We start from the raw sequence: 14,233 nt of genomic DNA, 5'->3' as shown, positions 1-14,233 counted from the left end.
CACTTGCTCACTCGCTCTCCGCTTAACGGAATGGGGAGCTGCGGGCGTCGCTCCGATCGCCGCCACTAGTCCATTGCGGGTAATGCGTGATAAGGGCTGGGATCACGTGCATGGCTGTTTCTTACAGAGTCATCGTCATCTTCCTCATCTTCCTCATCTTCCTCACTTCATCATATCGGATTTATACACCTGGCACATTCCGCACTGTGTCCGAAATGAATCATCCTGGACGTACTGCACACAAATCTCCGCTGAGCTAACCTGAATATCAATCTTTATCTAGCTACCTCATATATCAATTCACATAGATCAATTGCATAGCTGGACCTAGTCGTCAGCATCTACCCAGACCAAAACGCCTTTCTTGTCCGTCCGCATATCTTCCGTCGGTAGAACTCGAAGAGTCTTGTTGAAGTATGTATCGACGACAACAAGCTGCGGCTGGATCCATAATCCTCGCTTTGATGCCAATAGGTTATATCGAACTGTCTGTCTGCTCAAGGGCACCAACTGGACCACCATCGTCTTCGGTCCACTGAAGGCGAAGTTTTCGCTGGCCTCCATGGTCAGGTTGAAAGTGAGGAAGTGCATCGACGGATTCTCCAAGGTGTATTCCAGGTGAATCAGGCCGGAAAGAGCACTTGAAGGCCTCGCTGAGGCCAGCACTCGAGGCTCCCCGGTCGGAATCATGAATCGAGGGATAGCAAGGGTCGAAGTGGTAGTAGCCGGGTTGGAACCATCATCTTCGGCTGCGCTACGCCTCCAATGTATCTCAAGCGCCAAGTTCAGGGAAGTGGGTCGTCGGTCGCCGAGAATCTCTTTCTGGATGTCAAGAGTGAAATTGGACTCCCTAAGTTCCTCGGGCTGAATCTCTACAGCTTCGGGGCTAACAATCTCCTCCGAGCCGATATGACAGGTCGAAGCCCCACCGAGTCCCAGCATCACAACCGACATTTTCTCAATGACGAGAGGCTCCAAGGCAAAAGAGACGACCTTGGAATTCAGGCACCATCGCTGCTGGAGGCCCCCCGGGGTCGAAACCTCTCCACTGGGGAGCAGGTCATCATCAACAATAAAGAAGTCCGGCCAGGGCTCGGGATGGAGCCGGGGGAGAAATTCATAATTAGCTTCGAATGGTCGAATTATGGACAAATTGACCCGCGTTGTTGCGATAATGGGTGTCTGGACATCAGACACGAGGTTGTAAACAGTAGATATGTCGAGATCATAATTCGAGGCATCATTGGTTTCGGTTAGGACGATTACCAACTCTTGGTGACTCGAGCTTTCCATCAGGCCTATTGGCCGTTTGATGAAATGCGATACCCCTTCAATTGGTGTACTCTGACCAGAGCTCGGCGTGTCGGAGGATGTCGTCTCATCTAACCAGCGGATTTTGGCTTTGGAGTCTGGGTGACCAAAGAGTCTCGTTTCCGCCGAGACTTCTGCAGCCTCATCTTCTTCATTGTGGAGGTCAATCTTGAGAATTATTTCCTCATTTGTGTAGTATGTATCGCGCATGTTCAGCACGGATATCCGTATCTTCGGCGGTTTTGGAAGTATCTTGCACCGGCCAGGATCCCGACCTTTGCCGACGCGACGGCGGGTAGGACCTTTCGAGGTAGTCTGCCACCAAAATGATTCAGGTGGGTTTATGTCAGTAATAGCAACTGCAAGGTCAAACTTCTCCTCGTCGATTACTAGTGTGATTGAAGCCACGCGCGATTCTCCCGCCTCTCTGGGGATGCATGTCAACTCATACACCCTTGTTTGCGATGGAGTAATAGTTAGGTCTGCGATACCAGTCAACGCCGTCAGGCCACTGGTAGGTGACAGGATAGACGATTGGTCTGCCGAAACACTTGGATCACGCAGTGAAAGCGCCGATATTGTGCACTGCGTCACGGTATCGACTTCCTCGTTGGTTGACTGGAGCTTGATTGGACGCAGGCAACCTTCGAAAGCAACTTTGACCTCAGATAATCTGATGGGCGCTGAGGATGCGTGAGCGCACGATGTCACAACAAGTTGTCCTTTCAATGGCTCGCCAACATTGCCTTCTGCCTTTTGGAAAACGAACGACGCCGTCACTGGTGGGTAAATCTTAGCACAATAGATCGCACAATCTTGAAGCTGCATCTTACCGCATGAGACAACATCCTCTGCAAGCAGAGCAACCGATGGCTTTGGTTTCGTCAGGGGAAGATCTTCTAGGCTTCTATGTATATCGTAGTGCCATTCAGGCCGGGATGTGAAAGCTAGTAGATAATCAGAAGGTGAGCATAAACTAGAGGATAGCAAGCCCGAGAGCTAATTTTAACCATGTGATCTAGTTTAGGGAATTCTTTACCTTTGTTAAGCAGCTCCCAGTCGATCCGCAACATCAATTCGGCGTCATTCACGTGCGAGGCACTTTCTCTCAAAGCCCAGCCGGCTTTTTCCATGAGCTGCCACCAACCTGTGCGTCGCCATGTCAAGGTTGGCCACAACGGCTTGAGAATCGAATAGGCTTTTTGCCATGAACCCACGCGCATATACTCTTCTGCTATCTCCAAGGTGATGCTTTCCGTCTTTCGTAGCTGATCACGCTTAGCAAATTCTTCCAATGCTGGTTTTAGCGCATCTAGTCTCCACGCAGAGTGATCGAAGCCGCTTGTTCCCGACTTAGGTGCTTCAACATGCGGTTCAGGTACCAAATATGTGTCATACATGTAAGACTTATTCGCTATCTGGGAAGCAGGAGACTGTCCGGGCGGCATTCGATCTTCCTCGGGAATCTGCTCGGCCATGATGCGCCGGTAATTAGCATGCTTGGCTGCTCGATACAACCAGTAGCCCTCATGATGAAGCTGTTCCCACGGCACTTCAGCGTCCAATGTGGAATTAGTAGAGTTAACTGGGACAAAAATCGAATATTGCTGCTGAAATTGATCCTGCGGAATACCAACAGAGGTAAATTGAGGGATACTGGCCTGGCGTATGAGCTGCGCCATGACCATAGACCATCGAGCCTCCCAAGCTTCCCATCCATAATTTTTTGTTCCTTTGCCACGGCGATTCAGGATGTCGTGTGAGCGTCTTCGGTGATTGCCCCATGCGCGCACCGCAAGGGTAGTCTGGCCCGTCCACAAAAGGCAGCGTATGATGCGTATAGCGAGCGCATCCCCAAGCAAACGTGCATCATTGAATCGAGGGTTCCAGCCAGCGATAGATTCAAACACTTCTTGGCCGAATAGAGTTTCGTACGCGCTCTCATAGTTTCTCAGTGCTGCATCAATTTCACGACGGAATTCCGCGAAGATTCCCAATTTGAATTCGTACCTTACATTCCATCCTTGACTCGATAAGGTCTGAGACGTGCCGCTTGTTGGCGGTGCCGTTGGGGGAGGGATCGTTCCTCGATTGCGCTTTCTCCTGGCGTGCTTAGACAGATCTCGATAATATTCTATCACAGATGGCTGAAGATGAGATAACAGAGACACGGCAAACTCTTTCAGTTCCAAAGGCGTGGCATCTGACGGGAGCAGGAAAAGTGATTTCTGATCCAGATTGGTTGCTCTCCGAATGCTCGCTACCCGATCTTCGGCATCCCTGTGCAGACTGTCCTCGCTATCTTCGGACAGTAGAACAACTAAGAAGCGCGTTTTGTAGCCGGAGGATTGCCATTGCCTCTTCAATTCATTTATCTCGATTCGGAGTTGGTTGTCGCGCAGGGAGCTCATATTAAGATCCGCGCAAAACGGAAAGAAGTTGATGACCGCCGCAGGGACAAGCCCTTGGTGTTTGGTGACCCACAAAGGCGTAAGCAGACCGTCAGGGAAAGTAGGTGAAGCGGGAGTCAAAGGTGAGATCGGCGAGTGAAGTATAAACGATGTTCCGCGCGGTACATCATTTTCTTGACTGGCTCCGGGGCTCGTCGGAGGAGACACAGGCGGGGGATCAGCTTTGCGCGGAGGTAATCTATAGGACTAGATGGATATCAGCCTAACCAAGTTTTTGCACATGGCGATGGGCCGATGGGTCGTGAACCAGGGGCATAGTTGCGTGGTAGTTGCAGCTTTCCGCGCAGTCTGTTTGACAGTTCTTGACGAGGGACAAGGAGATGACGCGGGGAGGGAGGGGCACGGCTGGGAGCGCCGTACTGCAATGGCTCACCCGTCCAATACTCTTGATCTTGTACTGGGCTCTTGCTGAGTCTAAATTTCCCTCCTCTCGGGGACTCCCTGCCAAACGCGATGCATCTTCGTCGAGTAGTACACGTCGCAATTCCTCGGCGACCGACCCACTTAACGAAGGAAGATCCGACTCTATTCTCGCACCTTTTTCATGCAGAAAAGGATAGTCCGTTCGAGTATCTTCTGATTTCTCCTCGGATCCCGACTCAAGACCGGAGAGCAATATAAAGGGCAGGTTGTGGGTGACGTAGTCTTCGGGGTAGGCGTCCATTGCGGACAGGTGCTCTTTCGCTGTACCGCCGGTCACCGCATATCTGATTGGGAATGGAAGTTCAAGGTCACGCGGGGGGGTGACCAAGCAAGAGAACAGCGTAAGAAGCGGAGAATCGAATATGATAGAAAGAAGAACTGTAGACTAGATCCAATGTTGTGGGCTTCCACCCGAATAAGCTCCTGCACGTCAGAGAGGAATTGCGGACAGATGAGTTTCCACCCCCGAAATATGCCAAGCTCGCTTTTGGTCCTCCCGCCGCAAGATAACAACAACACTATCGCAGCAACACTTTCACCACCACCTCCACCACACACTAGACACACTTACTGTGCCTCAAAGTCTTGCAGCCATAGCAGGCCTAGATGGCTAAAATGAGGGTCCGTAAGTTCCAGCTGGGTCTGGTCCGACCAGACATATTACGTCTGGTAGATGATTTTTTTCGAAGGTCTCAAGTGTGACGTATGCTCGTACCTTGCACACGGGGGCTGATCGGTAATGATATATATTTTATCGCTCTGGCAGGTACTGTACACACGTCTCATATTTCTGACACTAATTTTGAGGATCAACTACTGATGAAGCAAGATTGATATCCGTGACACTGATTCAACATCTCCTACGTCATATGATTATACCAGTAATTCGCCATGTTGTCCAAGTATCCCCTCACTGACAATACAGTGATCTCGTCGCGTGGAACTCCCAGCCTTTGGGCATGGTATCATCGGCAATCAATGATGACGATCCTACTCCGTACATCCACTCGATATGCATAATTTCTACAGCCCCAACGCTCTTGTGTATGAAGCTCCTAGCTTATCTGATTCTCCCACAATTGCATTATTGAATGCATCACGAAGGAATGCATGGGGAGTAATCATCCAGCTTCAAGGAGTGGCGGCCAGAATCATCATCCTTGCCTCGGGTCCAACACGAGCGTAGTTTAATTCGCAGATTCCGAGAGTGCGAATCGAGAACAGCCGATCCTCATTTCGTGCTCAACCCTGTGATGGTTCGGTGGGGACCTCATACACAATCTCCATCTCTATGTTTCCGCGTTTAGAGATTCTTACCGAGAAAGATGGATCCCGTTTGCCTTGGACCGGGCTGGACGACAATGAGTGCTAAACACGACCTTGTGGTTTCAGACTCGAGGAAATACTCTTGCGGAGATTGGGCGCTTCATCGACACTGTCGAAAGAGAGACTGATCTCCTTCCGCGACTGAGAGAGAGTTAGAACCACAGGGACTGTACCCCTGAAGGTATGAGTTTGATACGGGTAGAAAATTTGGATCTGCGAACAGTGCGGAGGAAGGCAAAGGAAAAGAACCCAGTGAGATCGGAGTGGATTCTCCCTTCCTTCCCATCCACCCATTGTCCGCGGGAGACCCGCAGTCCATTGATGATTGCTTTTGCTTGGTCTTCTGCTCGTCTTCCTTTTCCTTCCCTTTCCCTAGCTTAGCCTGGTAGATACCTATAATTTTTCCATATTTGCCATCCTGGACGGAGGGGGAGGGGGAACGGACTTTTTTTTTTTTTTGAGGGGTCTTTTATGCTATCTACAGTGCATATAAAGCACGCCCGCACATACAGTGGAGAGGAAACTGCTGGATAACTTAGTCTAAATGATGCAAGTCTCATCCTAAGTGAAAAGAAAAGTGATCAGTGGAACAACTGCTGTATATTATTGTTCTCCACCGGAGTCGTTCCATCGTTCCATTATACCCTCTCTCCCTCCTTCCTATCTTAAGCATAAACATAACTTATTTCCTTCTACCCTTTTTCTCAGACCATCAGTAGATTAGATTGCGTGCGCTCTGCGCTGCTCTGCGTTGCTCTGCGTTGTTCTTCTCTACTTCGCTACCTCCTTCAGATTATTTCGATACAACACATTCCCTTTCGTTTCCATTGCAGGGACAACAGGCTTGGAGGCTTCTTGTTGTTTATCTTCCCAGTTTCGGGCTTAGTACCCTTTTTATGGAGCTACAATCGTTCCTTGGGTCCCTTCTTTCTTCTACCAACTAGTTATTCGATCCTTTCCCCTTTTTCTATTTCCGTTCTCTTTTTCTTTTCCCCCTCACTTTATTGTCTAATTTCGATAGTTCTTATCCGCCAAAAAAAAGTCCCCCTACGCAACTACATACAACGACTTTTCTTGACTTCTCCCTGTCGTCCCCGCCGAACTGTGCTACAACGAAAGTCATTGGTTGTCTAGATCGACCTTCTAGACAATAAACATTCGGCAAGGGGGCCGCTGGGCTTGCATACCGCAAGGGCAGCGATAGGACCGCCCTGGATCCTCCACTGCCCTTCTTACTTCCCCTCCCACTCCCACTCCCACTCCCACTCCCCCTCCCCTCCCCGGGGCCTGCCTGCATGGTGACTGGCACATGCGTCAAGCGCCCGCGGTCTATTGATTTTGACCGTTAAGCTATCAAGCTTTGCAGACGTTATCCTGCCATCTTACTGGATCATGCAAGCGCGTACTACCTTCGACCGCATATATCGTCGGTGATTGTCTTCTGTCTGTCTCTGGCTAGCTGGGGCCGAAACTTGCTGTTGGACAGGCAAGATTCCCTGTCCCTGTCAATGTCCGCCATGGATCGCACGGAACATTCTCCGACATCCCAAGTTGATGATGCCCCTTTCCTACCCTCGGCTTTGCTCGACATGCGTCGCAAGTCAATTCCGTCGCGCGCACTCGCTGCGAGTCCACCCCCAGCTTTTGACCCTGCTTCCCCCGAAGTCATCTCTTCTCTGATCTCGTCTCTGTCGACCATCTCGATACCTCTCCAGACGCACTTTGACAACGTTCCGCGCATTGACACCAAGACCGATCCCGACTCGCCCGTCTTTTTCGCCCCCGAGAAACATCACATTCCGGACCAACGCCCGGTCAGCGCGCATGAACTCGGGTTGAGTCTCGGGGCGTTTCAGCCGCCCGTGGAGACGTCACAGAGTCCCTTTCTGCATCCAGATGATGCAGCAGTTGCTCCGATCATTCGCATGGCCCGCGCGCCGCCACCCCCCAAACACAAAGCTGCCCTCGATTCGCCCTTGTCTCCAGGGAGACCGACATCAAGGGGCTCCTTCACTTCGTCCAAGGCCGCCTATGAAGATTCCGCTTTTGGTACAATCACCGCTGAGCCAGGTCCACGGCTTTTAACTGCGAGTAGTGTCGCCTCGTCCGGATCCAAGAAAAGCCTCAAACGCCAAGTCAGCATCTTAAAGCGAGTTTCGCGAGAGTTTCCCAGCGAGAAAGAGCGGCAGCTGGATCGACTGCGCAAAACGAACAGCTTCAACGACGGGCTTCGACAAACTACACCGCGCAATAGGGCCAGTGTACGCTCTCTCCATTCCATGGCCGACGTGGTTGAAGAAGGACGTGCTCCGTCACTCCGATCCCCAACTGAGACCACTACCGATTCTTCACTAAGCAGACCTCCCAGCAAGGAACGCAACTCATTGCAGGGCAACCAAGAAAGTACGCCCAATACTCCAGGTGGCATTGGGAGCGGGCGCGTTATCCCTACCCGCGAATCATCCTTGCGACATAGTTTCTCTTTGAGCTCCAAGCACCGAAGATCTTCTACTCGCCATAGCCGGTATTCATCTACCAGTAGCAGAGAGATGAAAGTGGACAGTGCCGTTTCGGGGGTGGGCAGTGATTCGGATCAGGTGACGAAGAGAATCCAAGAGTTGAAGGACCAGCAACAGAAGATCAAGACCGAGCTAGAATTAGATGACGCCTCGCTGAACTCACCTAAAGAGCCCATTGCCAAAGATGCGCAGCCGTTGGCATCTGCGGGACTTGGTGGAACTACCGATTTACAGCAAGCGGGGCATATATCTCGCTTCAGCTTTGACGAGAGCGCTCCAGCTCCAGCAGTCTTAACGGGCAAAAGCCGCTCTGCAACCTCAATCAGTCCCCCATTCACCTCTAGATCAACCACTACATCCATCCATTCGTTCGACAAATATGACCCATCTGAGAAAATGACGCACAGGCATGTGGCCGACTCACCGTCTCCCTTCCGTCATACTCGATCTCTATCGAGCGCGAGTTCCCCTACTGCTTATACCGCCGTAGAAGAGCGCCCGTCCAGCGCTGACTCCATCGACCTTGCAGTTCAAGACTATGTGACGGCCGCTAAGCTGACCCAGAGGGTCATTCACCCCACGTCAGGCCGCTCTATAGCATTTTCAGAGGTTGGAGACCCTAATGGTCATGTGGTTCTTTGCTGCCTCGGCATGGGGTTGACGAGATATCTGATGGCCTTTTATGACGAGCTGGCAAGGTCTCTCAAGCTTCGCCTGGTCACCTTGGATCGTCCTGGAGTCGGTGAAAGCGCACCTTACATCAACGAACCGGCAACCCCTCTTAGTTGGCCTGGTGAGTACTATGTACCGATCACGCCGTGAGCGTTCTCTTTACTACGAGAAGGGCCGACTGACATGGATTAGATGATGTTGCGATAGTATGTAATCATCTTAGAGTAACAAAGTTCTCGATCATGGCACACTCCGCTGGAGCTATCTATGCGCTAGCTACGGCTTTGAGAATTCCACAGCATATTCGAGGAAGAATTCATCTGCTAGCTCCGTGGATCCCTCCTTCACAGTTATCCAGCTTTGGCTCATTGAAGGCTCCAGTTCCGACCAACGCCGTCCCTTACACCCAACGCATTCTCCGAGCGCTCCCGACATCGATCCTTAAGGTCGCGAACTCTAGCTTCATGAGCGCAGCAAGTGCGAGTCTCACCTCCAGTCTCCCCAGGTCACCCCGGCGAGCCAAGCGCAAAGCGCTACAGAGAGACATCTTAAGCTCCGCTGTTATCGAGCTCAGCAAGCCCCAACAGCTTCCAGGGAAGGTTCACCAGCAAGGCGGTCTGAAAGGCCTTGAGAATAAGAAGCCTACGCCCATAGTCGTAGGAGCAGGCCATCCCATTGACAAACATCTATCGAACCAGGCCGCACTTGCTGCATCTCAAGATCGTGAGCGGCAGGTGGATTACGATAATCGGCTCACCCACAGGATCTGGGAATTAGCGACGACCAACGCAAACCCGGCGGTAGATTTACTGGTGTGCTTGGAACGTCGTCAACCTATTGGATTCCGCTATGTGGATATCACTCGGAATGTGGTGATCCACCATGGTAGCCGAGACACTCGCGTTCCCGTCGACAATGTCAGATGGCTGGGGAAGACTATGCGACGCTGCGAAGTTCGTGTGCTTGAAGGTGAAGGGCACGGATTGATGGCCTCAGCTACGGTGATGGGCAATGTGCTGATGGAAATTGCCAAGGAGTGGGAGGATTGGATGGTTGTGGTCCAAGGCAAGCGTAAAGGGACTATTGGGCCGCGCTCAGGCATCGCAGTTCAAGCATGATGATGGCTTGGGTCCTTACCAACTTCCTGGATCTTCGCTATGATCCCTATCACAAATCACGCGACAAAGGAGAAGTCAGCGAAGATCGGTCAAACGGAAGAGAAACGTTGCGCTTTTTGGACGAGGATCATCACCACCACAATACCCGTCAATTGCTCAGTCGAACCGCTGCAGGGTCTGCGGGATGACGAAGCGACCTTATCTTACCATGTCAGTCCAGATCTATATTTGTTCTGATCTGCACCCGTGAGTTATGTGCATCTACCTACATGCCCTCACATATATTGTTGTCTCAAGAAAGACACCACGTAACGCTTTGATTGAATGTTTTCTTTTATGGTTTTCACTATGATACCAGCTACATACCCCGGATATAGCATAGCATGAATATTTCATAATATAATTCATAATTCAGCATAATTCAGCATAATTCAGCATAATTCAGGTTAGAATTGAGGGGACTCGCCATGAAGAAACAATACTTGCTCCGTGCTTTGCTGGAAGTAAGAGTAGGCTCGGAGGCTCCCGTCCGAGCGCCGCGCCGGCGAGGCCGGAGTTTGTCTTTGCCAGTTGCCTCGACTCCCCCACTTCTTATGGGACCTTTCCCCCCCCCCTTACACTAGGGGAAACCTCTTGACATTTCAGGTTATTCGGTCGCGCGTATTTTTAGATCTCTCACTGATAGCATTGTCTATTAGTATTGGCTTTGCCACCTGTTTCCAATCTTGCACCATTTTCTTCAGGAATCTCTAACCTCTCGCTCTCGCCTAATGTCCAGCCATTGTTGGTCTTGGAGCTGCATCTATGACTGGTCGGCTCGACACATCGACTGTTAAACCATCCCGGCACTGATGCGCACAGTAGCTCGTTGACTCGACAGCAAGCATTCTCCCCACAGCTGAACATATCTTCCCCCCGTGATTATCAATCGCATCGCTGTCAGGTTCCCCTGCCGATTTACCCTCTTACAATCCGCCTCAAGATGTTCTCTCAACGGCGCATGAGACTTTTGGTCATTGCCGTGCTGGTGATCCTCGGCGTGACCTGGTACTACTCGGTATAATTTCCCTTCCCCTTCGTGGTCGCAATTGCCTCTGAAGATAGCGAAGTTGACTAACGCGACGCGCGCCTCTAGAGCGACGCCCGGAGTGTCCAGAATCAGCAATTCTATCGCTCCACCGTGGCGGCCATGAATGCCCAAAAGCAGGCCAAGGAAGCCCAGGCCGCAGCAGCCAACATCCCCGCCCCGAATCGCAACCCCATCAAGGAAGATTTGAAGCATCCCATGGTCGATGATAAGATCGCCCCGGCGATCCCCAAGGCCAACCCGGCAGACCACCTGGAAGAGATCCCGATCGCGGGACGGACTAAGATGACCGTGTCGAAGAAACCGGAGGAGGATGAGAAGGTGGAGCTGGAGGAGAAGCAGCAGTCGCAGCAGCCGCAGCAACAGCAACAGCAAGAACAACCAAAGCAGCAGGAGTCTAAGCCGCAGCAGGCCGGGGCAGAGGACGACGCCGAGGCGGAAGCGCATGCGCATGCAGTGGCCGAGTTGAATGATATTCTGAAACGGGCGCCGAGTATGTCATTTCCCCCTTTTGCCCTCTGATATGCGCAGGAGATGGATTACTAATGTGTTATGTCTTTTGTTTTTCAACGCAGTCATCATCTTCTCTAAATCGTACTGCCCCTACAGCGCCAAAGCTAAGTCCATTCTACTGGATCACTACTCCATCACCCCTGCGCCTTTCGTCGTGGAATTGGATCAGCATCCCCATGGTCGGATGTTGCAGGCCGTGTTGGCCGAGACTACAGGTCGTCGGACTGTCCCTAACGTGTTGGTCAATGGCAAGAGTATTGGGGGTGGTGACGACGTGACGGCCCTCGACGGGCGCGACGAATTGACATCAACCTTGAGGGACCTGGGTGGTAAGTGGGTCCAAGAAGTCCACCGTAAGGACTCAAGCGACTAGAATTTTTGGGCGGACTGGAAAGCTATTTGTCGATTTGACTCAGGCATCTGGACTCGATCTATTTACGGTATGCATGCATTGGGATTGTGTGTTTCACCATTTGCATTGGTTATTGCTGCCAGACAGGTCATGATCACAGACCGATTTGAGGATTCCCTACGGAAAAGCTTTCAGGACTTTGATGCATTTCATTCTGCGTACATAATTGGGATCATGTGATAATTAACAGGAAATGATTAATCGTAATTTGATAGCTTGGTACCAGTGTGTACGTTTAAGACCAATTCTGCAGCGAGAGTTGTACTGACAGCTTCCATCAATTTGAAGGACCAAAATTCGAGTTACGAGTACAATTGCAATGCATCAAATTCAATGTTTGAGCTTGAGGAATTACTGGAATTCGGTGAGGCTGACTACCTACTGATAAGGATAAGCACTGCAGTCACAGACCAGTTCCAATTGTTGCTGTTCTGCCGGGCGGGATAAATGGCACTAAACCCGAAGTGGGCAACCCTAGGCGGGAAGACCTAAACCAGATTGAGCCGTAAGCGACGCACAACCCGTGATTTTCGCTCCACCACTGTCGACTCTGGTCTGCCTTGAGGAATTTCGATCCTTTCGACGACCGACCGCACGACGATATCGACAATTCCCCCCTCGGACACACCACAGCCCACGCAGTCAAGATGCGGTACATTCACTCCGAGGAAACGCTGCCCGTCCCCGAGAATGGTGAGCAAATTCGATTTATTCCTGAGCATTCTCCTGAATGCTCGACTTCGCTGGTTTCGCAAAGAGTCCGCTGGTTTCGCAAGAGGTGGGAAGTGGGAAGAGAAAAGGACACCCCCCGGAGGGGCAGGCATGGAGAGGATGATGCATTGAGGGACACAAGCCAGGGAAAAGAGGAACAGTGATGCGCCCACCCGACTCGACTACGAATCAGTCAATGCAGGAGAGGATGAAGAAGAATCAAGAGGAGGAACCAATGCATATATCAGAATGCCTGTCTCTCCGCGGCGGAAGGGAATCAGGCGACATGGACTTGCGCGACTATTTTTATGTGTTTGTGTGAGAGAACTGGGACTGATACAATTTTCGTCGTACAGTGAAGGTTCACATTCGCTCTCGCGTTGTGACCGTCGAGGGACCCCGAGGTATGCAATTTACCACTCCACCAACAAACACGCACATTCCCAACAATGGGCTCGGACCAGACAGACCTTCTACAGTGCAGTGCTGGCTTGGATGTTTCTGAGCCCGTTCGTGTCGTGCGACTGCCAGCGGCCGCTAACATGGGATTTCTTTTCCCGCTCTCCAGGCAAGCTCGTTAAGGACCTTTCTCACATCGCCGTCACCTTCGGCCGCCCCGAGAAGAATGTCATCAGCATCCAGCTGCACCACGGTGCTCGCAAGGGTATTGCCACCCTCCGCACCGTCCGCACCCTCATCAACAACTTGATCATCGGTGTCACCAAGGGCTTCAAGTACAAGATGCGTTACGTCTACGCTCACTTTCCCATCAACGTCAACCTTGAGAAGAACGCCGAGACCGGCCAGGTCGAAGTTGAGATCCGGTATGGCACTATCACCTTTTTGCGACATTGCGGCGAGTCACTGGGCTGGTTGGATTGAGATGGGAGATTGTTGTTCCAACTGGCCCTGGGGGCCAATGTTGCGTCGCTTGTCGCTGCATGCGTTTTGAAGGAATCTTCCGACTGACGGATTCCTTTCTAGTAACTTCTTGGGTGAGAAGTACGTCCGCCGTGTGACTGCCCAGCCCGGTGTTGAGATCGCCGTCTCCACCAACGTCAAGGATGAGCTCGTGCTCTCCGGTAACTCCCTTGAGGGTGTCTCCCAGAGCGCTGCCGACATCCAGCAGATCTGCAGAGTCCGCAACAAGGATATCCGTAAGGTGAGTTTGGAGCAGCCGGCTTTTAGCCCTATCTCAGTCCCCCGAACATCCTTCCCTGACTCGCGGCTTTCTAGTTCCTTGACGGTCTGTACGTGTCGGAGCGGGGTAACATTGTCGAGGAGTAAGCGGTTGGAAATGTCCGCCTTGGTGGGTAGTGAAGGAATGTTCGAAGAATACATTTTCGCCTACTTGCATAGGGAAGCAACGCGAAATTTAAAACCCAAAATTATGGAATTTCAAATGCCCAGTTAACGTGTCCACGGGGTTTGTCTGGCATTTCCTTACTCCGCTGGCGAAGCGTGGCGTGTAGAGAGACTCAAAAATCTGGTTGGCCTTTTTTTTTTCTTCTGCTTTTGGTCTCGCCTTGTTTCTATTGCAGAGTGTATCTCCCGGTAGGGTGACTCTTGCCTAGGCTCGTATGTAGTTCGGCCATAGAATGTTCTAATTCATGTACCCCAATTCTCCACGGCTTTTTCTCCTTGGCCAATGCAGGTTTCTTTTACCCCGT

General features: G+C 51.4%; 4 protein-coding genes across 4 annotated transcripts; 3 read left to right on the top strand and 1 right to left on the bottom strand.

Moving 5' to 3' along the window:
* Window positions 1-165: 165 nt before the first annotated feature.
* Window positions 166-4,446, bottom strand: BO95DRAFT_473815 (uncharacterized protein; the record flags this gene model as incomplete). The annotated part of the gene is made up of 5 exons (XM_025589750.1): window positions 166-2,090; window positions 2,145-2,258; window positions 2,351-2,434; window positions 2,459-3,968; window positions 4,156-4,446. 5 exons carry the CDS (start codon window positions 4,444-4,446, stop codon window positions 328-330), a joined length of 3,762 nt encoding a protein of 1,253 aa, XP_025442032.1. The 3' UTR covers window positions 166-327.
* A 2,106-nt stretch (window positions 4,447-6,552) lies between these two features.
* On the top strand, window positions 6,553-10,228 carry BO95DRAFT_514744 (alpha/beta-hydrolase). The gene is made up of 2 exons (XM_025591700.1): window positions 6,553-8,843; window positions 8,915-10,228. The coding sequence occupies exons 1-2, from the start codon at window positions 7,040-7,042 to the stop codon at window positions 9,838-9,840; spliced, it is 2,730 nt and encodes a 909-aa protein (XP_025442031.1). The 5' UTR covers window positions 6,553-7,039; the 3' UTR covers window positions 9,841-10,228.
* A 241-nt stretch (window positions 10,229-10,469) lies between these two features.
* On the top strand, window positions 10,470-12,065 carry BO95DRAFT_414457 (glutaredoxin). Its single transcript, XM_025584313.1, has 3 exons — window positions 10,470-10,897; window positions 10,976-11,420; window positions 11,503-12,065. The coding sequence occupies exons 1-3, from the start codon at window positions 10,823-10,825 to the stop codon at window positions 11,811-11,813; spliced, it is 831 nt and encodes a 276-aa protein (XP_025442030.1). The 5' UTR covers window positions 10,470-10,822; the 3' UTR covers window positions 11,814-12,065.
* Window positions 12,066-12,478: 413 nt separating this feature from the next.
* Window positions 12,479-14,194, top strand: BO95DRAFT_414454 (60S ribosomal protein uL6). Its single transcript, XM_025584312.1, has 5 exons — window positions 12,479-12,545; window positions 12,920-12,967; window positions 13,132-13,387; window positions 13,548-13,725; window positions 13,800-14,194. The coding sequence occupies exons 1-5, from the start codon at window positions 12,500-12,502 to the stop codon at window positions 13,848-13,850; spliced, it is 579 nt and encodes a 192-aa protein (XP_025442029.1). The 5' UTR covers window positions 12,479-12,499; the 3' UTR covers window positions 13,851-14,194.
* The last annotated feature ends 39 nt before the right edge of the window (window positions 14,195-14,233 follow it).

This window comes from Aspergillus brunneoviolaceus, assembly GCF_003184695.1.
Source record: "Aspergillus brunneoviolaceus CBS 621.78 unplaced genomic scaffold BO95scaffold_36, whole genome shotgun sequence".
NCBI classification, from domain to species: domain Eukaryota; kingdom Fungi; phylum Ascomycota; class Eurotiomycetes; order Eurotiales; family Aspergillaceae; genus Aspergillus; species Aspergillus brunneoviolaceus.
This window is presented reverse-complemented; position numbering and strand designations above follow the sequence as displayed.

Bases quoted from the DNA above. Each gene is read 5' to 3' on its own strand.
- BO95DRAFT_514744 (XM_025591700.1), top strand. From the start codon at position 7,040: ATGTCCGCCATGGATCGCACGGAACATTCTCCGACATCCCAAGTTGAT. The intron at 8,844-8,914 runs GTGAGTACTATG...GACATGGATTAG, and splicing joins AACCCCTCTTAGTTGGCCTG to ATGATGTTGCGATAGTATGT.
- BO95DRAFT_414457 (XM_025584313.1), top strand. From the start codon at position 10,823: ATGTTCTCTCAACGGCGCATGAGACTTTTGGTCATTGCCGTGCTGGTG. The intron at 10,898-10,975 runs GTATAATTTCCC...GCGCGCCTCTAG, and splicing joins GCGTGACCTGGTACTACTCG to AGCGACGCCCGGAGTGTCCA. The intron at 11,421-11,502 runs GTATGTCATTTC...TTTTCAACGCAG, and splicing joins TATTCTGAAACGGGCGCCGA to TCATCATCTTCTCTAAATCG.
- BO95DRAFT_414454 (XM_025584312.1), top strand. From the start codon at position 12,500: ATGCGGTACATTCACTCCGAGGAAACGCTGCCCGTCCCCGAGAATG. The intron at 12,546-12,919 runs GTGAGCAAATTC...TTCGTCGTACAG, and splicing joins GCTGCCCGTCCCCGAGAATG to TGAAGGTTCACATTCGCTCT. The intron at 13,388-13,547 runs GTATGGCACTAT...ATTCCTTTCTAG, and splicing joins CAGGTCGAAGTTGAGATCCG to TAACTTCTTGGGTGAGAAGT.